Below are 25,348 nucleotides of genomic sequence, written 5' to 3' on the forward strand. Positions count from 1 at the left end.
AACACAAATTATATGCAATTTAGAAAGATGCTATATTCCTAGATAATAAATTATAGGAAGTAATCTTTGAGAAATAAAAATAAATGTATTGTTGCAGGGGCTGTGCCCCTCCTGCCCCTAATGACCGCCCCTGTTCACGGCTATAATTCAATGCCCAGATAAATCTCTGCCTCCACGCCAATAGAGGCTCAAAACTTGATTTTGAGGAAACATGATTCGAATGAAGGTGGGAAAGAATTGTAATAAAGCGAATGTGGAAAAAACATGTTTGCACGAAAAAAGATTACGAAAATAATCTATTTAATGATTTTAGCATACACTTTTTTCACGCTTGAATCAATTTTTTTCATACGATTGAATTTAGTTTAGTTTAGTTTTCATACTATTAAATATTTCAGTTACGTTTTCCTTTTCCTACAGTCAATACATTTGAGCTCAATTTGGCTCCATAGAAGAAAATTCTACTCCACTATTGTAGGTGGCGCTACAACGCGCCGTAAAATTCAGAAAAGAGCTCTGCCTACAACATCATCACCATCCTGATCCGGTTATGTATTTAACAAGAAGCGGTTGATATCAAATTGCATCAATTTTGAGACAGCTGTTTAAGTCTGGCTTTTGTAGTTAGGTCGCTAAGGAATGTTACATCTACAGTTTTGATGAGCAGTTATACTCATGCATACCATAACGTGTAGTAAGCGGTTATTGCCGCTCGTCATCCGAACTGCAAATCATACTCTTCCAGATTCCATCGACCCTCTCGCAAGGAAGAATAGCTAGCCGGCTGGCTCCAGGATACCTGGGTCCAGGATACCCGTTATTCGAACTGGCTACGTATAATGCCACTATCAATGTTCTACTGAAAGGATATATTACTTGTTTCATACTTTTATTACGTGTGCAAATTGTAGCAAAGTGTTGTAAATGTTATGGTTGATAATGCACGTTGTGATTTTAAACCTGCATCAAAGAGCCGTAGCCTACAGTTTGTATTGCTTCTGCACATTGATAGCTATTTAAATGTTATTTGTTAGCTAGCACTCCGACTGCATTGCATTCGTTTGTCAAACGATTAGTTAGATGTTGTTCGAGTAAAAATGTCCCGAGCGGAAATGGATTCATTCTTGGACTATGAAGAATGCATCAAGGACTCACCTGCATTCAGGTGACGTATCACATCCCTGGAGTTTTTCCCGTTTTGGGTAAAACGAATTGCAGTTGTACCTGTCATGACGCTTGATTGGGTCATTTTTAACCAATATTAAACTGTCATTGGTAATTGTATAGCCCTAACACTGTTTTTTTGGGGTTATTTCCTCAGGCTTGCCCTGGATAAGTGTCAGAACGATGTTTCAGAGCTGCAGAGTCGTGTGGAAAAGGTCAGAACTTGTTTGTGTTTTAAAAAAGTCAAAATATGATGGATCTAGCTATAATGTCAATTGTTGCTGACTACCCCACATAGGTCATGAAGCTCTGTGACAAGATGGTTGAATCAGGGCAAGCATACAACATAGCAAATCAGCATTTCCTTGACGGATTGGCTGAATTCTCTACCTATCATAAACGTGACACTGTCGTGATGGTACGTATGTGATTTGGAGTTGTCCTAAAACAGAAAATAATATAACATTCACTTAAATGGTCTTTTACTGTCACCATATTTATGTATTTTCATAGAACTGTATGAGTCATTTCAGTCAAGGACTACAGGAGATGACCAACTTTCACACTGTGAGTTGAGTTCAAGATAAGATGGGTTGTTTTCGACTTACGTGCTTTAGTCAGTGCAGGCTTTTCAGTACTAATAGTTTCTCCTATCTTTAGATGCTGTTTGACCAGACGCAGAGAGCGATCACTCAGCAGCTGACAAACCTTCTCACACAGTATGTTGTTATTCACATGCACGTATATACATGCGCACATTTTGGTCATTTAGCAGACATTGATATCCAGAGAGACTTTTAGAGTTAACTTTCCTGCTCAAAGACAGAAGGGGATTATTTTTTTTTTCTATGCTGGCTTGTGGATTCAATGCAGTAATGTTTCAGTTACTGGTCAGATGCTCTAGCCACTAGGCAGTCTGCCGTCAACACAAACAACTACTATTTGTCAACAAAGTATATATATTGTAACTGGGAGAGACACAGAACTGACACATTGTGTTTATCGCCCTGGAGGGCATTCTGTTGATAAAGCAGGCAGAGGAAGGCAAAAAGGAAAACATAACGTGAAAACAAATTGCTCTTACGGCGAGGTGGCGGCATCTGATGGGCCGCCCCTAGGCAGTGGTTTGGGAAATATGGGCTCGGGTGGTCATAGATTTCGCAGGCTTTTCACCCTTCTCCTTGCTCCTGTTTTTCCCCCTTTCCTATGTTGCTGGGGCTGGGCATTGTTAAGGGCAGCATGGTTTGGATTCCTCTTCTGGAGCCTCCTCTTCTTTCCAGCTCTATACTTCTCCCAATGGATCTTCAGCTTCTTTTGCTTCTCATTCTGTTTCTCTTACTTCAGCTTCCCCCCTGAGCAGCTCCTTGGGATGCTCTATACCTTACTTGACGATGTTCCAATTGGAGGCAGCTGTGCAGGGGTGAGGTTGGCCTTGCTGGCATCCCCTGGAAGGTTTTAGAAGCTACTAGCTTTTTTTAATGGTGTTGGTGTGAAGATGATGCAGCAGATATGCACCACAATATGCACACTACTCTACGCACCTCATGTTTACATAACTTCACTTACCCAAACGCCTCCAGGTATAACAGGTATTATGTTATAAGCACAAGCCTTATAGTAAGGGCTAAGTTTTAAAAAATTTCAGACAGTCAAATGGGTTATAAGACGATGCCCATGTCAAGATTTTCAATGCATTACAACTCATACAATCATAAAGCATTATTAATTATTTTCTTGCTATTCAGGTTTATACCCCAGCTAGGGGAGACAAGGAAGGATTTTGTGCGGATTGGGGAAGATCTGGAGGCAGCAGCGGTAAAAAATGCCCAGATATCCCGTCACAAAGTCACAGATGCAGAGCGTGCCAGCCATCTGCTGTTGGCCACACGCAAATGTTACCAGCACTTTGGCCTGGATTACTGCTTACAGGTAAAGGCTATAGCCAGATGCATAACCACAGATTAGTACAACCTGTAAAATATATTACTTTAGATGGTCAGTACCAGTCTTGTGTAGCCATACCTCCAAAACGTTGTCACACCTCCTTTGATGGTCTGGAGAACTTAAGTTCGGTATAAACATTTCTGATTGATTGTTTTGCCTGAAGCAGTGGTTATATATCAAGAACAGTCTCATCTGCACATAACAGGTGTGCTGTGTAGTGATGGCTTTACAAGGCTTCATTACCGTTCTTCTAGCAGCAGGATATTATGCTAGCAGTGTTAACTCAGATTTTCTTTAAAAAAATAAAAGGCATCATTGATGTATATAAGGCAGTTTAGTTAGCAATCTAGTCTGTATATTTTATGTTTAATTTCTGTTCAAATATTGTTTGTGACTATATTTGTAACTATATTGCCATATACATTTCAATGATGGCTTTTACTGTGATGAAGAAATCTGAGTGCTGCCAACACAATATCCTGTTGATAAAATCAGGCTAATGAAGCCTTGTTTGGCCATCTCTAGTGCTGTGTGTTAAGTTCCACCCATTTGATTGATATAACATATTTCATTAGTGCTGCATGTGCGAGCCATTGAGATTGGAAACCTAGAACAGGTACATTTTGGTCAGTGGTCCTGTGCATGTGTGGAAGGTTAGTGACTGGTGTGTCTGCTGGACTAATTAAATAAAATAAATCTGTCTGAATATATAGATGGGAATAGTCTTGAGAGTGACGAGTCTCTCCATTGACCGGCAACTTACAGTTCCCATTGAGAAAGCATTCCAAGTTACAAAAATAAATATCATGAAAATCCTTGCCTCAGGCGTCAATCAGGTTTTCCAAGTTAGAGAAGCCTGGTTCTTGACAAGGCTTGCAAATTTCAGAAATGTTCCCCAATGTCCCTTTTTATTCAAACAGGAATTTGGTAGGAACTATAATACTGGGTAGGAAGTGTTTGCAGAGAGACTAGCAGTTATTCTTACTGATTATTGCTATTATTCTGCTTGTCATGTAGAGTGTACTCCGCTATCATTGCTTGTTTAATTCCTCAGAGAACAGGTAGGGCATTTCCTGGCAATAACTCAGATGACAAAGGACTCACTGGCAATAAAATCCTGGAACAGAGGTTTATTTGTTCAAGGTTTGATTTAGCAGGTGAGAGAAAACATAAAGGCAGGTCTAACAGAGCAGAAACATACTATTTCATTAGCTGAGTCTGGTGCATAATGATACAACCCATAACATGGCTGAAAACGTACAAAATGTTTGGTTTGGCTACTAATGAGTTATGTGTAAATATCTAATTTATTTATTTATTTACACTTCAATGGCCAATTGCCTATCAGTGGCGAACTGTGACTATTGGAGCTAGGCCCTCCGTGACGGAAAAAGATCTGAAATCATACATATTGATAGAGAACTTGGATGCCTGTGTATACAGAGCATGACTTGAGACCTTTCTTTTGCAGATCAATGTAGGAGAAGCAATTATTTGATGATAGAGTCAAACAGTCCTAAGCCATGCCTTGGCTGTGGCTCACAGAAAGCAGCAAACATAGGCTACACAACGGTTGCAAATATCGATAGCAGACAAACAACTACTCACATTATTTCAAGACCACGGACAGTATATGCTGTCAGAAAAAAAAGTTGTGCTGTATTCGGTGTCCAGCATGCAACAAAAATAATGCACAACAAGACATTTCGTCATGTACCCAGTACTTCCTATTGCAACGTCATTACCATTGTTTTTGCCACAAAAACCGGTGAGCTAAACTTCAAATATTTCACACGTTGTATTACAAATGATATGAAAGAGAGCAACAAAAAGCAAGCTGTACAGTAGATGAAAACAAAAAGTCCACTCATCATGATTATAATTCAAAAACTAAATCCATTCTCCTGATCTTTATGAAATGGATAATGGCGTGTTCATATAGCTTGTCTTTTGATTTTAAATCCGAAATAAGTTATTTTTCGAATGAGATCAAAGCCAGGGCTGACAGCTGGGCCATCGCTAACCTTATGTACCTTAGTGCAAAAAGCTAGCCAGCTAGCTAGGCTCATGTGGGCTCAAGTGTGAGAAAACAAGTTAAGGCTCGCTACTGGCTCTGAATTTGTGACGTATACTTAGGCCCTCTAGAAGGCCTTGAAGCATCATACAATTATCCCACCTATTACAAGACAATTTATGATTTGATTGATTCTAAAATGCTGCTCTTATTGAAGTCAGTGACACTGGCTGGTGTGTTCTATTCAAATTTTGAGGGCCTTTTTCTTTTATATTTACCCTTTTTTTCCAACACATACTGAGGAAATTCAGCAGACCTATTTGTGTTAGTAAATAGTGATGATGTATTTTGTGGGCGGAGCCAAACTGGTGGCAGAAAGTGACAGTAATCTCTCTAGAACAATAAGGAATATTGATCATCCGGATGCCTTGTAAAGTAAATGTCATATCACAGATAATATTACCATATATCCCAGTAATTAATTAAATGTTTTCATAATTACTGAGTGATGTTAGCCAAACTGTCCAAGTATGAGCAGTTTGTTTTGTTTGCATGCTAATTCTGCCTACACACTAGCTAATGTTGCTAATGTTGGTCAATGGTGTTTAACATTGTGGAATAGCCTACCGAGAATGCCAGCTGAGTGGTTGCTGCTGTTACTAATTTATTGTTATAATTATAACTACATAATTGATTTTGCCTGTGTGTGATTAACAGTGGGTAAAACCTTGTCTGATATGATATGAGCACTGCAGAGACAAGCATTCTGCCCAGATGATTTTATCAGTGCATTTTGTCCCTCTGCATTTAGCTTCAGCTTCGACAACAGTATTCTATTAAAATGAAGGCCGTATTTTTTTGCATTGCTATTCTGACATCCAATGGCACAACAAGACATTTTGTTCCTTTAGTTCAAGGATCTTGCCTGTTTCCCTACACTTGTTCCCACAGTTTTTTCCCCCACAACTTCTGTGATGTAACTGTGACGTCCACTCCAAATTGGGCTGTAGGAAGATCATTACAATTAAGATAAAAATATATTAAATATATGAAGACAAAATTGCTAATTATTATATAAAAATATACAGTTAGGTACAGAAATATTTGGACAGTCACACAATTTATAATTTTGGATCTGTACGCCACCAAAATGGATTTGAAGTGAAACAACCGAGATGCAGTTGAATTGCAGACTTTCAGCTTTAATTCAAGGGGTTAAACAAAAATATTAAATGAAACATTTGGGAATTGCAACCATTTTCATACAGTCTCCTTATTTCAGGATCAGTTTGAACAGTTTGCATCCCTGCATCACTTCTTTTCCTTAAAAAACTCCTGGGTTGCTTTCGCAGTATGTTTTGGGTCATTGTCCATCTGTAAAGGGCCGTCCAATCAACTTTGCTGAATTTCTTTAAATCTGAGCAGACAATATATATTCAGAATTAATTTGGCTGCTTCTGTCACTTCATCAATAAACACAAGTGACCCAGTGCCGTTGGAAGCCATGCATGCCCATGCCATCACGCTGCCTCCACTGTGTTTTACAGATGATATGTTATGCTTCGGATCATGAGCCGTTCCAAGCCTTCTCCATACTTTGTTCTTCCCATTATTCCCGTGCAAACCTCTTCATGAGCTTCCAGACATGTAAGAGGCTGACAATTAGCTGTCAAAATATCTTGGTTCATCTTGGTTTCATGTTTAATCAGTAAAACTTAGCCTACATTTTCATTTTTTTCCCAAAGATGTTGCAATGAGGCAATGGCATAATCCTGAGTTAAACATGATGACATTTGGAGGGCAGACAATATCTAATATCTGTCCCAGAAATTTTTCCATTATTTTGTTATTTACACCATTCAAAAATACATCTATGGCTTACTAAGCATTTTATAGAAATAATAGTGCAGAGACTTTGTCCAGTAAAAATATTTTGATGTAAAATATTCTAATGCTGCATTATTGCTATGTGAAATGCGCTGCTAGATTTGTCCAGCTGGTGTCTATGTAAGATGACTACAAATATAACTTGTCTTGTGGTGGAGTTACCTGGGTTTCCTTCACTTAAGTACAATGCTGTGTTACAACTGTCATTTAATAACTTTTATTGACCTACAAACAATACAGTGGTATCGTTATAGAACAGTACATATTCCTTTTGCATTTTGTGACTTTTTGCCGGATTGTGTAAGCAGGGCCGGCCAAGAAGAGCGAATGTCTCTTACTGACTGACTGTGTAACCCATTGTTAAATAGCGTAGTGGTTAGAGACGCAGACTGTCATGTGGGCGACCAGTGTTCGATCCTCATCTCGGGCCGAACAAAGTATGCATTTGTTTTTGATAGACAAAAACAAATGCATGCTGGCTTAAAGCTTCAGTAGCTACATTATAGTAAGCCTAAAATAAAACAGTTTACGGATGGAGTACGCATCCCTGCATGCTTTTTGGGGTGATATAGATCACAACCCCTTGCACAGTAAAAGAGGATTTTCACCTATACTGAAAGTTATTGTATCAATGTCGTTCACGAATGAAAGAAAAATTAACGTTGTTGTGCCATGAAATGAAATAGCTTTGGCAGTGTAAAGTTAATCTTGTTAGCAATTTCTCAATTCTTATGACTATTCCAAGTAGTAAGCAGATACCACTCTGCCCATTACTGGCTAATAAGCTGTTAAACCGGCCAGTGGCAAATGGCGTTGAATGTAGTGTATCAACCCTGTTATACCTTTTGTTGGTTTGAATGTAAGCTAATGTAGGGAGCTATTTTCGAGAACTGCAGACTTTCGACCAATTGGTTTAACAATGCAGAACATTCTGCACACTTAGAGCTTAGTGGCTTACTGGTTAAAGACACAGACTGTCACATAGGAGACCCTGGTTCGAATCCAGTGAGAGCAACCACATTTATTTCCTTTAATCGCAGGCTGGCTGAACTAGGCTTGCCTGGTTTATTTTCTTGTTTAATAAGAACATTGGAAAGGTCTTATTAAAACATGCAGTGCAGTTAAAATATAATGATGTAAATATAGATTTCAACTTGGATTGTCTTTGTTAATTTGACCATTGCTCTGTTCACAGCTGAATAACTTCAAGGCACAACAGAAGTTGGATGTTCTAAATTCTGTAAGTCAGCATTTTCTTAAGTAGTTAACTACCCAGTTGCACACAGTGTTGTAGGTGGCAATAATTAATAACAAATTCAGTGGAGAGAGGGGTTATCATATTGAAATGAAACATGTACAATCCCACATTTTTTGGTTTCAGGTGTTCTCTTACTTCCATGCCCAGTATACATTTTTCCACCAAGGCTTTGACTTATTAAGAGACCTGGAACCTACAATGAAGACCATGGCTGCGCAGGTCAGATTACATTGACAACTGTTTTGATTATTAGTTATTAGTTGCAGGGAGGGTTTACTGACCATGTAACCTACTAAAAAGAGAACCTATTTTAAGGGTTTCAATAAAAAAGGTACCAATTTGAAATGTTTATGTTTAGGGCAGAATAGGGTTTATTCACCTGTTCATGTTGCATGAGGTGGTTTCATATAGTGTACAGGATGGTGCAGCAGGATGGTACAGTCACTACTATTGTCACTACTGTCAATAATTTATTTTTCTACAAACTGTTCATATAACCACAAGCCAATATACAGAAGTGGTGTATAGTTCACAGTGCTGATATAATTAATTACTGGTTCTGAGATTTATGATCATAGGCCTTTTCCCAGCTTGAACAACTCTCAACTGAATGTTCTGCTAAAAGAAAGGACCTGGAGAACACACATCTGCTGGTCCAACAGAGAGTAAGTATCATCATCAGTTGTTAGACTCACAGTTCTTAACAGGTTACCGCTTCATTGCTGTGCAGGCTTTACATGTGGGGACCAGACCTTCCCACAAAGATAATACAACCTGAAAAGGAAAAAGGATATTTCAGTACCGAGTTCAGTACCGACAAGGAAAAAGGATATTTCTGGTTTAGGAGTTAATACTGGGGGGGGGGGGGGGGGGGGGGGCTAATGCATTAGGGATGGGGGTTGTGTTAAGTTAAGGATTGAATGTTAGGTTATTAAGTTTTAGATTGAAGTAAGCAGACAGGGAATATATGGAATAATTTTCTGCGTACACAAAGAAATACCGGCTTGAGTGTTTGTGTTATGTGCAGGATGCTTCATGGGAGCCCATTGTAAGTTCCTTTCCTAATGGTGGGGAGACAATACAGGGGTATCTCTTCAAACAATCTCGGAAAAAGAACAAGACATGGAAGAGGTGAGAGAAACACAGATTCCTCACTGCAATATGTACAGCATTTTACCATAGTATTTTCACCAATGCTTACATCTTTCTTTAGGGGTTGGTTCTCCATTAAAGACAACCAATTGGTTTACACAAAGTCACACAAGGTAGGACAGTTTTGGTTTTATTGACAATTACACAGTAATAGAATTTAGTTATGTGGTATGTGGTTTCAGAGGGAAACCACATAACGACATTCTCACTTGCAGATTTCAGCTCAAAAATGCTAAAGAAATAAAAGAAATATAATAATAACAGAACAGAATATGGCATAGATGAGCTTTTTTGTACTTTTTGATGAGAATGCCCTTGTTTTTTCATTGAGCAATCATGTATTACAGATGTACAACAGCATTCTATTACTTTTTTGTGTAGATTTGATTGATAGTTATCTTCCTGTAGGAGGATCCTGTGTTGCTGTTTGATGACCTCAGGCTGTGTGCTATAAAGCCTCTGGACAGCATCGACCGCCGATTTTGTTTTGAGCTGGTTTCTGTTCAAAAGTAAGAAGTTTATATTTCTTTATTTTTCATTACATTTTCAGCCCAAAGTTTGTTGGAATTTCTCTTGCAATGCTTTATATGTGGAAAACTTAGATTAATTGACCATATAATTTATTGACATTGACAAACCTAGCTGTTTGTGTATATACTGTATAGATATTTTACTTATATTTTGCATTAAAATTCAAACATCATTATTCACCCTGTCTCTCTTATTCTGCCCAGATGCTGTGCCCTTCAGGCCGACTCAGAGGAGCTGAAGCAGGCTTGGATCAGTGCTGTACAGGGAAGCATCAACATGGCATACCGCGAGAGAGTGGAGTCCCAGCAGCCTCGGGTACTAGTCAGACAAGTTTACAGATCCTTCCAATTTAACTGCAATTGTATGCCACTTCAAGTTTTCTTTTATACAAGCATTTTACAGAGGACTAAACTATGGTATATTCCTCTAAACTATGGTATATTCATATACATTTGTGAAATTACATTTTAATTATGCCTCTCCATGTGCCCAGCCCAAAGAAAGCCCTTTGCCCACACAGAGTCCCTCTGACCCCCAACCAGGACAGTTTCCTCAGAGGCCTGCAGCGTTGGGTGTGGCCCTCCAAATTCCAGGGAACCAACGTTGCTGCGACTGTGGTGAAGAGGAGCCACGCTGGGCCAGCGTCAACCTGGGTATCACCATGTGCATCGAGTGTTCTGGCATCCACAGGTACTGTCTTGCTAGTCTTGCAGTCTTGTGAGATTAAAAGGAATACAGGGACTTTTGTTCCTGCCAAGCATTTTCACACCGAGAAGTTGAATCAGTTGTCTTACTACAAGGCGGGAAGCCAGCATGCTGTAGCTCTCCAAAATGTGGATTTTTAATATGTCTGTTTTTTTTTTTTTTTTTAAAGGAGCCTTGGCGTACATCTCTCTAAAGTGCGGTCTCTCACCCTAGACTCTTGGGATCCTGAACAGCTGAAGGTATAGTCGTAGAAGCTTCAATTACATGCTGTCGATTAAAGCTTAGCAGCTCAAGCTACAACATTCATCAATTGTAGGGTGCATTAGGGTTTTTCCTGAATGTGCGACTGGCTGTATATAGGGCCCAGAATTTTTACCCCGTCAGAGCTCATGGCCAGTAAGCATTCATGGGCCATATGTTTGACTCAGCTTTTCCACTCTGTTTTCCTGTGCAGCTGCTGTGTTGTCTGGGTAATGATGTCATCAATGGGATATATGAGTCCGCAGCAGAAGGCAGAATGAAACCTAGTGCTGGTAGCCCACGGTAAGCATGTTACAACAGAGGTTATTTGACCAAACTTGCAGAACATTTGTGTCATTTGGATTAAAAACAAAAATAGTTAAATAGTTTGATTCCCCGCATAGTACACTGCTTAAATAATGAGCCTTTCTCTTACAGCCAGGAAAAAGAAATGTGGATTAAAGAGAAATATGTTGAAAAAAGATTTGTAAAGGACGCTGAGAACGCAGGGCGCAGGTTGTACGAGGCTGCTTGCGAAGGGGACCTGGTCACCATGGCAGCAGCATTGGCCCAGGGGGCAGAGGTGAACTGCAGTCACACTGAAGAGGAAGGACGCACTGCTCTCATTGGTTCAGCTTTTGGAGTGAGTAGAGCTGGGAGCATTATTTAAAGGTAGAATCAGCAATACACAATGTTAGGCCAAATATTGAGCAGATTTATGCAACAGCTGTGGAACCACAAGGGAAACTTCACTGCTGTTTCGATCCTCTAGTTAAAGCTATTGATGCCCGCCTGTGCATACATACTGTGTAGTGTTGGCTCAATTACATATAACACTATACATTTTCTTAAATCAAATAACTTATAGTAATTGTCATAACCATTTAAAAGCGATTGTGTATGTATTTTTGTATGGGTGTGGGATCAAATACTGACTTTTGCAGTGATTTTGCTGAGACGGGTAAAGGGCTCTGGTCAAGATTTTGATTACCACTGTTTCTTACGTTGCTAGCCATCTAACATTTTCAACAATTTATTGCTGCTCAAATGTTGTTATTGTAACTGCAGTATTTTACCTGGACAATTACCCTCATTTCCTAACTATAATAATCTGAGAGTGCATAATCTTACACCACTCTTATCTGGCTGGGACATCTGTAGTTTTGCCTGTGTCAATTACATAAAATTAAATAATATATTTCACATAGATATTTAAACTATTGGATAGTAGGCCCCAAAGTTTCTTCTGACTAGCTGTTTTTCAAATTTTGGGACCAAACATGGGCTGTGGATGTATTTAACATGTATATGTTTTTCTGTCTGTCTTAAGGGTTCCCTGTTGGCCTGTGAGTTCCTACTTCAGAATGGAGCCAATGTAAACTACCGTGACCAGCGTGGTCAAGGTGCCCTTCACACTGCAGCCTCCAGGGGTCACACTGGGTGAGGGTCACACTCAAAGATACAGTATATTGATAATATGTACCATAGTCATGTATAGAATGGAACTAGTGCAAATATCAAGTAATGTTACCTTTTAACCAATTTTTCTTAGAGATCAATAAGCATTCATTCTGTAGGCTTTAGACTACTATTAACAATACTCTTAAACAACATGATCTTTTATAATATCATCACCCCAATAGTTAAGGAACAGAAACAAATCTGAAATGTCTGTGTCCTCATGTACATGCTTCTGGACCATTACCTGTGCTGTAACTTTAAAACCACATGTTTTCATTACACAGGGCTATAACATAGTACAGCAAAAGTTATCATGATAAAAACAATGGCCAAAGTAGGTAATTTCAGTTGACTTATGCAGCTCCAGAAAATATTAAGAGACCCCTGCACCTTTTTCTTTCCTTTCCAAAAAAGTTGAAAAGGAAAGTTTGAGTGAGGAGCAGAGGCATTCAATTTGCAGTGGTCTCTTAATTTTTCAATCAAAACCTTCCTTTTTTACTGTTTTGGGAAAGAAAAAAGGTGCAGTGTTCTCTTAATTTTTTACGGAGCTGTATACTGACAGTTTGGGGGAAGATGCCATGACATGTGGATGTGTGAACACTAGCTACTAAATACATCCTTAAATATGTTATTGGTACAAAGTCCTTATATGCCAGTCGTACGGATCAGTCGTCCTGGTCCCTTTGCAGAAAAACAGCCCCAAAGCATGATGTTTCCACCCCCATGCTTCACAGTAGGTATGGTGTTCTTTGGATGCAACTCAGCATTCTTTCTCCTCCAAACACAACGAGTTGAGTTTTGACCAAAAAGTTATATTTTGGTTTCATATGACCATATGACATTCTCCCAATCCTCTTCTGGACCATCCAAATGCTCTCTAGCAAACCTCAGACGGGCCTGGATATGTACTGGCTTAAGCAGGGGGACACATCTGGCACTGCAGGATTTGAGTCCCTGGTGGCGTAGTGTGTTACTGATGGTAGCCTTTGTTACTTTGGTCCCAGCTCTCTACAGGTCATTCACTAGGTCCCCCCGTGTGGTTCTGGGATTTTTGCTCACCGTTCTTGTGATCATTTTGACCACAACGGGGTGAGCCTGGTGCAGGTCTGCAATATTGTTTCTGGTGTCCTTTGACAGCTCTTTGGTCTTGGCCATAGTGGAGTTTGGAGTGTGACTGTTTGAGGTTGTGGACAGGTGTCTTTTATACTGATAAGTTCAAACAGGTGCCATTAATACAGGTAACAAGTGGAGGACAGAGGAGCCTCTTAAAGAAGTTGTTACAGGTCTGTGAGAGCCAGAAATCTTGCTTGTTTGTAGGTGACCAAATACTTATTTTACTGAGGAATTTACCAATACATTCATTAAAAATCCTACAATGTGATTTTCTTGATTTTTTTTTTTTTTCTCATTTTGTGTCTCATAGTTGACGTGTACCTATGATGAAAATTACAGGCTTCTCTCATCTTTTTAAGTGGGAGAACTTGCACAATTGGTGGCTGACTAAATATTTTTTTACCCCACTGTATACAGGAACACAAAAAAGGCTTTATCTGACCTTTATTAAAAACACCATAGCTGCGGAGACACCAAGAAAACCTAGTGGACACTATAACATCAGTCATGTTATAACATCATTATGCACAGTCACAGCCACCAGGAACACAACATGTGGTAATGGGGGGTAAAGATGAGTGATGGCATGAAGATACTATCATAGGAGAGGTAGAATGGGCTTTCAAAAGGGAGCAGGTATCACGGGCAGAAACAGGATGAGCTACTCAAGGAAGGCCAGCACCAGCACTAGGTATATGTGGGACACAGAAATTTTTATCGTAAAAAAAACAACATGTATAATTAGAGTGACTTAAAAATATTATTCCTCTGGTTATAGACTGGAAGTAAAAGGATAGGTATACCAATAGAGATAGGAGGGATGGTGGACACATCAACGGGTGGATGAATGGGGTCTACATATAAGCATAATTCATTATCCTTTGAAGAATAAGGGTGAACATGAATAGCATCCATGATCCTGTTATGAAACGTTTAACATTGTCCAGGTCCAGAAATGTGAAGTAATATATGTGGCAGCGTGTGGGTGTGTGGTGAAGTCTTCATTGTGGAATCTCCGAAGGACGAGGGCAGTGAGGTTGGAGAGACAGATTCCAACAGGGACGGCAGGAGAATCCCAACGAATGGGCATGAACCATATGGTCAGGTTTGAGGTAGATGAGGTAAGATGAGTCTTACAGGTCCATTGGAAGAAGTTAGTTACATTTCTCCTGTCATGGGTGACATCTATAGAGTAGACAGTATAGATATAACAGAGGACGGAAAAAAAGAAGGTAGGGGAAAACCGGAAACAGCTTGCATTCATAGTCCTCTCAACTCAAACAGTGGGCAGGGGTCAGGGAGTGTTATTCTCGTTCATAAAGCTCCTGTTTCTAGAGAGGATGAGAACAGCGTTAACAATAGATGGATACCCATTTTCATATAACATCACCAGCAACAACGTTGCTGACAGCTGGAGGTTAGTAGAGCCAGCAGGAAAAGGTTTTAGTTGTAAATGGGCCAGGCCCAAACTCGATGAGAGCATAGGTTGGCGTCGTGAGCACATCCAAGAACTGGCCGTTGTATTTATTGTCCAAAGATGGTGAAACTCTTTTTACCATTACTTGACATCTAGAGGTGATTGTAGGAACACGGGAGAGATTCTGCTGACTGTCTTTTGCATCCTTTAAAGCCTGTGAGGTCATTGCGATGAAATGCTTTTCTTCTAAGTTTCATGCAGGTATAGAGAGAGATTCTATAAGTGTATCCTTCAATGGTCCAGACATGCCTATGGGCGTCAGTGGGACATCCTATGGCAGGCGCATAGGTTGACCGTGGCAGATTTCAAAAGGCGTTAGCCCAGTCATTTTGTTGGGAGTGACTGTGCATTGCCAATGGGTTGTGGGTAGGTGATTAACTCACCCGTCCTTGTATTGTTCTAACAGGGATCGGAGGGGTGTTTTGAGGGATTTGTTCAGAGACTCGACCTCTCCACTACTCTGATTAGGGATATGGTATTTTTGTTTCACTCCTAACTGTTTCATAGTCGATTTTATCACCTTTCCAGTAAAATGAGATCCCTGATCACTGTTGATAGATTACTGCACACCCCACCTAAAATACACTTCAGTTATCAGTAATTTTTCATTTTTTTTCTTCTGTAGCCACACGATAAGGGAAAGCCTCCACCCACCTAGAGAAAAGATCCACTACTACAAGAACATATTCATAACCACAACTGTTGGGTAGGGGGCAAATTAAATCAATATGGAGATGTGTAAACAGTCCTATGGGACGTTGGGCATGTCCTATGGCAATCTTTGCCTTACTGATATTGGGTTTGGTCTTTAGGCATGTTAAGCTGTGCCCAACCTGCTCTTTACAGTCTTTTCATGTCTAGCCAATACCAAATTTGCAACAGTAAGTGTTTTGTTTTAGCTGCTCTGAAATGTCCGGTCTGGTAATTCAGATCTATCAACTCATTCCAATATACGGAAGAAGCGATTACCAAATTATTCAGAACCCATACTCCGTAATCCTGTTGGCTGCACCCATGCGTTTCCACATCTCCTTATCCTCCATGCTTGTAATACACTAGTTCCTCCTCAGAGGCTATTCTATCATGTACCGGGAAAAAGGGAGCCACATAAGCAAAGGGCAATTTATCTGCATTCCTGGCATTAGCAAGCTCATTACCTGTAGCCAATTGGTCATTGAAAGGACTGTGCCCTGTAACTTTACATACAGACACCTGCTGGTTACTTAAACCTGCACATTTGCTCATTATTTGTAGGACAAAATCTTTGTGACTAATGGGCACACTACCAGTTATCCCAAAAAAATCCAGACTGGGCCATAATTATGTGCCACATTGTATGCTTATGCACTATCTGTATAAATGTTAACAGAGCTGTGGCTTTCTCAGCATAACCCAGGGCAGCGCTTAAGGTATTGAGCTCAACCACCTGGGCACCACCAGTCGAAAGAGAATCTGCAAAGGATATACAAATGAGAACAGAAACCAACCTCTTTCAGGTTTCTTATGTTTCATTCAGTAGGACCTTCATTTGAAGGAACTGGATTCAGACCCCTTTTAGATTATTTCCAAATAGACATTGATTTAATGTAACAAATTAATTTAATAGAGTATTACAATTACAAGTATCAAATATGAAAGTACTCTGGAGATTTGAGGTGCAGAGAAGCAGTCAGAGTTCAGGAAATGCAAGAAGGACTTTCCCCAAAGTGCACTCTGGTATATTTCCTAAAACTAAAGTAGTGGGGGTTGGTTTTCTGAGCTAAGGGAAAACAGAACTAGTCCTGTAGAATAGACCCCTTATCCATTACAACATTACAACCTGTTCTGGGGCCTTCTCATAAGACAGAGTGGTGTTATCTACAGAGTCAGTGTCTACATTTCGGTTCCTTCATCAGCACCCCTCCCTCCGGTGGTTAGCGTTCCTGCATGTTCCTGTTTGGTCATTCCCGGTGATACAAGCATGGTAGCCAGAACTGCAAAGACAATGATCAATAGCACCACATTTAAAACAGCTGTTGTCTCGTTTTCAATGGATATCTTCCCAAACCCAATGTGTAGTCGAACCTCAGTGATGGTCTTTGGTCGCTCGTCACAAACTTCCCTAAAGCCTTCACCAGCCTCCACTTTCCACATACTGTAGCCTACCAAGCAACTGGCTATTGTTCCATCAGCAACTCCTTTACTTTACCTTGTCCATATTCCTCCAATCTGTCTGAAAGTCCATGTATCGTCAACAAACAAAAGTGTAATTAACTGAAAAATCTCCCAAATACACAGTTGTACATGTCGAGACATCATAGTTTCATTATTTTTGCCGGTCCAGCGCATGTACGAGGGACCGTCAAAGATTTACCACCACACTAACCCAAACATCAAAGTATTACACAATAAACACATTCATGGCGAAACGTCTTGATTAACATGCCCAGCATGTGTTAATAAGCTCATCAGCCCTTTTGCAAGATTTTCATACACTAGTGATTTATACAGTGGTCCCACCCCTGTACAGTTAACAGTTTTAACCAAATTTAACTGTGTTGTGCCCATACCTCCTGAGTTCAAAATGTGACTCTGGGTACCCGTACTGATCAATCCCGAAAATAATTTCTTTACACATTTGTAAAACACAAAAAGACATCAGTCCTGGATATTCCATAACAAAACCAATAAAAAATGTCTTAAAACCAACATTAGGTCCGATTGACCTGCCCTTTGGCCTACAGGCGTCTCATACATGCCTCCGTATAGGGTAAGAAGGAATAAAAGAGAGATTGCAAGATGGCAAACAAAATGGCCAACCAGTGTTTAAAAAAGTATGCACAATGTTCATTTGTTCATACCATTAAGGAACAATAAACTATGCACTTCATTGTAATTGTGCATGCTGATACCACCCTGATATATCACCATGTGCATTAGTTTGTTCAATATCTCAAAAGATGACAAAACCGCAGACGACAGAATTCTGACCATATTCCACACAAGCTAATGCTAATAAATGCCTTTAAAACTCTTCTCCTCCTGAACTGTACCTCAGATTTACTTGCCAGTACATTTCAGGACTCTAGGCCATACTTCTGAACAGAGCTGATAATAACTAGATGATAGGTCAAAAATCGACTGAATTATGACTTCACAAAGTTAGCCCTTTATGCTAAGGCTATTGTCTGCTATAAAAATGAACATAAAAGCAACCCGGTAATCGGATTAAGCTGACTGTCAGTGTACACGTGCCTCTATGTGCCTCTTTATAGGGTTGTAAGGAATAAGAGAGAAATTGCAAGATGGCGGAGGAAATTGCAATGACATCAGTGAATATGTGGTTAATGTAAGTGCATTGGACAATAGAAGGTAGATGATAAAATGAAGTAACCAACTTCTATGCTCTCTGTATCTCTTTGTCTCACACACACAGACTCTCAGCCCACATGCATTTTTTTAATAATTATTACAACTTGTACTCTTAAAATGTTCACCCGGCACAGCCAGAAGAGGACTGATCACCCCTCTGAGCCTGGTTCCTCTGTAGGTTTCTTCCTAAATTTTGGCCTTCTTAGAGAGTTTTTTCTAGCCACTGAAATTCAACATTGTTGTTGTCAGACTGGGTGTTTTGTAAAAGCACTTTGTGACAATTGCTGTTGTAAAAAGGGCTTTATAAATAAATCTGATTGATTGATTAGTGAAAAAGAAAAGAAAACATACTTGCAGGGTCCTACCACTGCATTTTCCAATTCCAGTGTTTTTGTTTATGGCCTTAGTTATTGATGAATCAGAGGTCTGTATGACCATACCCATACAGACACGAATGTCCCCTGCCAGACTATTTTCCTATCATGTTAACACTCCATGGCCATGTCTTTTTCTAAGGCTTTAGCCAGTGGATTGTATATCAAGAACATCTGACTGACCTGGCCAGCAGCATATATGTCTTATACATGTCTCCCATGTCTCTGATTGACCTGTCCAGTGATATACATGTGTATTATACATGTCTCCCTATTGTGTGAAAAAGTTAAGGGATAAAATACAAGATGGCGGACACAATGGCTGACCAGTGTAAAAAGTATTGATGCATAAACTTCATTTGTGAACAATATTATGGTACAATGAAGATATTGACCACGTATACATACCACACTGACACCCGACCTGATTCCGCCATAGGGGGCATCACTGGACACACCATAATGCATTTCCACCCCAAATGACCTAGAATGCTGACTCTTTCTGGACATGCCTCATTCCCCACGAGTAACAGAATTGCATCAAAAACCCATCATGTCTATCATGGATTTTTTTGTATAGTGAAAATTTTATGAAACCTATAAACATTTAATTTAATTCAACAATAACTGTTTGACCTGGCCAGCGGCATTCGTTTATTACTGATGTCACCCTACGGGGTGTTAAAAGCTAAGAGAAATAATACAAGATGGCGGACAATATGGCTGACCAGAGTAAAAAATATTTTAAAGTGCCTACAATGGGATAATTTCTGCTGCTTCCCCATGCTCACCATGTCACAGGAGAACCCCGTCACATGGTCCCATTTTTTATTATTTTTATTATTAAGGGTGTAACGATTAATTTTAACCACGATTCGATTCGTATCATGATTCGTGGTTGTCGATACGATTCAAGGCCGATAATGGTCCATTTAGAACGATACGATCCGAAACGATTCAGTGACTTGAAATCGATTCAGCCAAAAATTCAACCCGTTTGATTGAAATAAATACCTGGATACTGGACAGTGCAGGTGAAGTTTCCTAGATTCCTGTTGTTTCTTGTAAGGGAATCAGGTATCAATTAATTATGGATATAAACAAACAAGTAAACAACAATTAATGGCAAATGCATTCACATTTTATTTGAATAAAGTGCAACCAACACTTTAGATTGAATTAACAGGAAGTTAAAATGTTCTGCTCTCATTTTCAATATTCAATACATTTTCAATATTCAATACATTTTCAACATAGTAGTATTTTTATGTTGAAAAACAACAACAATATTAATATCAAAAATAAAGTGCAACCAACATCTCTTCAGGTTGAATTAACAGTAGGTTTACCTGCTACTTTTGCTGTTGTTTGTCAACATAGAAATAATACAAATACAGTACTAATATCAAAAATAAAGTGCAACCAACATTTCTTCAGGTTGAATTAACAGTAAGTTTACCTGATACTTTTGCTGTTGTTTTTCAACATAGAAATAATACAAATACAGTATTAATATCAAAAATGAAGTGCAACCAACACTTTCCACACACTGGACCGCAATGGTGGCTTGATAATTTCTCGCTCGTCGGCTTCTCCTCTGCCATCTGCCATGCTATGTTTTGTTGTATTTGCGTTGCTGCTGGCCCGGGGCGATGACGTCACGGATAGGCAGACTGAATCGAGTAACGTTTATCGCCTTTATCATTAAAAGTGCTAAGAAAAAACATTCCTATAAAGTCTGACGTGCTTAAATCCAATGGGTTATTTCCTAGTATCGATAGAAGCGATTGATTACATTTTAAAACGATGTTAGATCGATATATGTCGTCCGGAAGGCCAACTTGCTGAGCACAGATCGATGTAGTTGGATCATAGGAATATAAATCGATACATCGATGTAGTAGATGGATCGTTACACCCCTAATTATTATTCCTTTTTTTGGGCGTGTATTCCCGTGAGATGACATGCGCTACAGACATGTCACTTTGCCCATAAGTGTATACCATCTGCGGAATTCATTAGACTATGTGTCAAACCCTAGATGGCGCCATAATACACAATCTAAGTTGCTCCAAAATCTACACTGGCATATCCACCTCATATGACCTAGAGGTCTGAAATTTGGTCCACAGGTCCCTCTTCACCTAAGGAAGAAATCTGCCTCAAGGACCTGTAAAGTCTGCCATCTTGGATTTTCCCTCATTTTGAATTCTGTCTAAAACACTAAAAAATTTAACTAGAGCTCTGCACCGATCTCCATGCCGTTCGTTATGTCATATCTTTAAAAGATTGGCTGATATGAGACAATAAAATTATTGTGGGCATGGTCTCAATTCAAATGCTCATTTATGCAAGATGGTGGGGCCTACTGCAACCAAACTTAGTATATGGGTTCAGGCCTATGGCAGGAAGGCCTCCACAATGTTTTAAGCTGATCGGCTTGATGATGGTGCTATAATGAACAAATGCATGGGGCTCCATGTCAATGGTGGTCAGTGGGGAATGAATGGAGGTCAAAGGGGAATGAATGGGAGTCAGTGGTGATTAAGTGGGAGTCTATGGGGAACACAAAAGTCAATGGGAAATGAATGGGGGGCATTGGTTAATTAATTGGGGTCTATGGGTAATACATTGAAGTCGATGGGAAATGAATGGAAGTCAACGGGAAATAAATGGAAGTCAAGGGTGATTCAATGGGAGTCGAAGGGGAACGCATAGAAGTCAATGGGGGACAATGGGGAATGAATGGGAGTCAATGGGAGGCTATGGGGAATGAATGGAAGTCAGTGGGGAATGAAGGGGAGTTAATGGGGAATGAATGACAATGACTTAAGAATAAATGGATGCCATGGTGGTCCTGGAAGGAAAGGACCGCTTGCGGGTATATTTACATTTTGATCTTGTGTTGTAACACAAGTCCGGCGGGGTGAATCCTTTTTAGAGTTACTGTATGTGTATAAACAGTGCCTTGCAAAAGTAATGAACAATTTTGTCCTCTTTGTAAATTATGAATGTTATTCTGAAAATTGAATTTCTGTATGCTTGTCCCTGTTATAATTCCATAATGAGAGAATTGGTCATGTGTCTGAATACTTTTGCTAGGTGTGGGGAGTCAGTGAAACATTGAAAAAAAAAAGAATATTAGTTTGGGATTTTCTTGGATCGAATCTTAAAATCCAGAAATTGATTTTATAAATCTGTGCAATTTTTCTTTGGAGCTGTTAAATGAGTGGGAGGATAGAGAGACAGAACCAGTTATTGTGACAATGCTGATTATGATATGTGCTGTGGCATTGATGGAGCTACTTCACGTTGGTTGTTTCACACACACATTAACCTTACCCTCGCAGGCTGGTCTCAAACTTCCAGCGATTGCGCACTTGCTTGGTTAGGTGAGGCCCCTTGCCACCTTTTTTTGCTGTATCAGTCAGCCAGCAATGTGCTTAAAGAGAAGCAGAAGTTGCAAGACATGCCTTTATAAAAACAGCTGATTGATCTGATTACCCTGGTGGAATAGTGTGCTGGAGATCCTAGAATGGTTCCTCGGGCAGCAGCCAACAATTTCCTCAGCTTTGTATTCACTAGTGATATGCAGTTCACAAGTGATTTGTTCCTTTTTGAAATACTTTTCTGACTCAAATAGCAACTCCATTTTAGAGACTTGTTCGACTGTATCGTTCAGTCAAACCGGTTTCTACCACATCATTGGTTTCAGACCAATGGCTGTTTATGTCCACAGAGAAACATTTATTAAGTCAAGCAGAATTAGAAATACATAATTAGAAATTATAATTAGATGCAGGGTACAATAAAGAATGCAGTTCATTGATTATTGTTTGTAAGGATACACAAATTTAAATGAAAACAAACTGATTTTGTTATTGAAGTGTACTTTTCTGGAATGAGTTGCACTATTTTGGAAGACAAGTCAGAGCCTTAACTAATTTGCCATTATTTCAAGGTAGTATATAAGTGAGGTACTTTTTATTTATAATTTTAGATTATTTTGGTTATTGATATTTGTTAAATGAAAAGCAATTCCATTTAATATTTTGGGACTGGTTGTCCATGTTTAACATTAAACTTTAGTAATCTACCACTTTATACAAGATAGTGTTCCCTGTACAGCTCAGAGCCTTCTTTCTCAGATAATCTTTCTTATAAGCAATATTGGTATTGAAATTATCACTATATCCAAATTAAATCCAACTTGAATTAAGATTAAATCAAATTGGGAACTTTTTGATTTTAAAAATCAAATTGGGAACAAAATTTAATTGGGAGATCAGTGCCAATACCCAGGCCTAATATCTATGTCAGGACCAATTCATCCATCAGTGTTAATTTGCGGCCAGAAGAAATGATAATACATACTTTCTATCACGTTCTAGTTTTATCCACACTATAATACAACCTAGCATACATGCCCTCGATTGGTTAAAATCTGTTTAATGGCTTCATACATATTACCACACCTATATAATGTTCTTCACAGGCAAGTGTGTCTACTTGTGAAGAAGGGAGCCAATCAGTATGCAGTTGATGAGAGGGGCCAGGATCCACTTGCCATTGCTGTAGAGACAGCACACGCTGATATTGTCACTCTGTAAGTGAATCCACGCTACTAAATACAACATAAGTGTCGTGTTTTTTATGTACACTTTACAATAATTACAATTGAAGCTCTGTTTTTATTTTTGACTGTCTTCCAGACTACGAATGGCTCGCATGAATGAAGAGATGAGAGATTCAGAGGGATTCTTTGGATCTATGAGTAATTCTGATGCCTATACTTTTATTTGTGTAAACCAATTGACCTAACATAATATCTAGACTTTGTGTGCAGACTTTGTTCTTTAAAATTCTTGTACTGAAAGTTTACATATATTTTGTTTTGAGAAAAGTTATGTTAGAGCTCATCACAGCAAAATGTTTTGAAACAGCTTGTTCTATTGGACCAGGACATGTATTATTGACTGTTTTGACTAATTTGAATGGTTTGTTTAATAATGTTAGTTTGGTTGTGTTTTCGATTTCAGGTGATGATGAGACATTCCAAGACATCTTCCGTGACTTCAGTGATATGGCTTCTCACGATCCAGAAAAACTCAGTCGTCGACAGTTCAGCAGAAGTGGAGTTGAGGAGGGACAAGGCAAAAGGATGGTGAATGACCATCACAAGACTGAGAAGGAGGAGAACTAGGGTTGGGAATTCTTAAGAAGCATTACTACTTTTCACTTTCTCCTCATGGAAAACCCAAAATGTTCACAACGTTTCCAGTCGAGATTTTACATTTAGAGCTGATATCAGTTCTACACAACACAGCAGAAAATGTCTTACTGATCTGTATAGTGCTTTCAGGATGTACTAAAAGCTCATTCCACAGCTAGCTTGAAATGTTACTGATGGGGCTATCTAATTGGTACCTTTTGTGTAGCTCAAACAGTTGGATTGTTGTCAAGGAGGGCAATCATGTGTATCGAAGTAGAGGATTGCAAGTTATCTCCCTGTGTGTTGCCAGGTGAACTGTCAGTGGTGGAATTAAGACTGAGCAACAGTACGTCGAAGTTGATTTCAGCCTGCTGAACTGAACACTGTTCCTAGAGTGTCTGACGGTGATTGTGCCTCAGAAATTAAAGAACAGACTTGAACAAAGTAAAATAAATATATACAGTAAATACTTGCTTCAGTTTTGAGGCACATGTTTTAGGTTAAAAGGAAAAACATTTTGAAAATAAGGATGAACTTCTGGGCATACTCCTAGGCCTAATCAAAAGGAAACAAGATCTTACTTCTGTTGTGAATTTAAAATTATAATCATGTTAGTCCCTAACCCTAACCACCTGTGAATTGATCTTAAATAAGGTGATGGAACTGTTTTAATGTCTGCGTTAATTCCTAAAAAAGCACATTAATGAGGGATATAAAAGTGTTATATTGAAATATGAAGTATTATATTTATGCTATGGACTGTAGTTGCTTCAACATTTCAGATGTTACTAAATGACTTACTCACTGAACTGCTGTATACAACTTAAACATGTTACTACTTCATTTCATGAGCAAAGTTGCTTCATTATGAAACAGGCCAAAAATAAAATGTTGGTTGTTTTTCTGGTAAAGGTTCGATAAGTAAGCATTTCACGTTTATTCAACACTTGTTTTTACTAAGTATATGACAATTGCATTTGATTTGTTCTCCAGTGTTGCAGAAATAATTTAAATGTATCTGTTATTCTTCTACATATCAGAAGCTAATGTTTAAACTAGACACCATATTTCTATTTGAACAATATCTATCAATCTTGCTAAATGTGTCCCTAGGTTTTTTCACTCAAAACTGAATGGAAGTAAATGGAACAAAATATGTAAGGAGCAACTCAAATTTCTCCAATCAGACATGTACTCTTTGGTCATTGTTAAACGTTATCTGTTGTGACATATTTTGCTCCAGTGATGATTACACCATCCTTATTCCAATAGCTTTAAAAACATTGGCTACTGAAGACTGTCATACCATAGACTGTCATTTTCTTTAAGAGTCTGTGAAATGTGCTATAGAAGTAACATTTCTATTACACATTTATGGAACAAGTGGACCAGATCTGTAAAATGAGAACGCAGAGATTAAGAAGGCAAAATATTAAATCATGTTACTGAAAGATAGCTATAATA

The 25,348-nt window shown here is 39.0% G+C and overlaps 1 protein-coding gene across 6 annotated transcripts; it reads left to right on the forward strand.

The window, feature by feature from the left end:
• The first annotated feature begins 524 nt into the window (after positions 1–524).
• zgc:162872 (BAR_ACAPs and ArfGap_ACAP domain-containing protein) lies at positions 525–24,795 on the forward strand. 6 transcript variants are annotated; one of them, XM_020046983.2, is made up of 21 exons: positions 525–1,165; positions 1,322–1,379; positions 1,463–1,582; positions 1,678–1,731; positions 1,825–1,883; positions 2,910–3,093; positions 8,205–8,249; positions 8,391–8,486; positions 8,846–8,932; positions 9,295–9,398; positions 9,481–9,532; positions 9,828–9,928; positions 10,154–10,265; positions 10,471–10,640; positions 10,825–10,894; positions 11,110–11,198; positions 11,334–11,538; positions 12,226–12,335; positions 23,168–23,278; positions 23,385–23,446; positions 23,712–24,795. In XM_020046983.2, exons 1-21 carry the CDS (start codon positions 1,098–1,100, stop codon positions 23,873–23,875), a joined length of 2,121 nt encoding a protein of 706 aa, XP_019902542.2. In that variant the 5' UTR covers positions 525–1,097; the 3' UTR covers positions 23,876–24,795. The 6 variants fall into 6 exon arrangements, with proteins under 6 accessions (XP_019902542.2, XP_019902538.2, XP_019902544.2 ...); XM_020046979.2 differs by having other exon boundaries at positions 526–1,165; positions 10,444–10,640; XM_020046985.2 differs by having other exon boundaries at positions 526–1,165; positions 10,444–10,640; positions 11,379–11,538.
• Positions 24,796–25,348: the final 553 nt, after the last annotated feature.

The sequence above is a fragment of the Esox lucius genome, chromosome 1 (assembly GCF_011004845.1).
Source record: "Esox lucius isolate fEsoLuc1 chromosome 1, fEsoLuc1.pri, whole genome shotgun sequence".
Classification (NCBI taxonomy): Eukaryota; Metazoa; Chordata; class Actinopteri; order Esociformes; family Esocidae; genus Esox; species Esox lucius.

Bases quoted from the DNA above. Each gene is read 5' to 3' on its own strand.
- zgc:162872 (XM_020046979.2), top strand. From the start codon at position 1,098: ATGTCCCGAGCGGAAATGGATTCATTCTTGGACTATGAAGAATGCATC. The intron at 9,533-9,827 runs GTAGGACAGTTT...ATCTTCCTGTAG, and splicing joins TTTACACAAAGTCACACAAG to GAGGATCCTGTGTTGCTGTT. The intron at 23,447-23,711 runs GTAATTCTGATG...TTTCGATTTCAG, and splicing joins GGGATTCTTTGGATCTATGA to GTGATGATGAGACATTCCAA.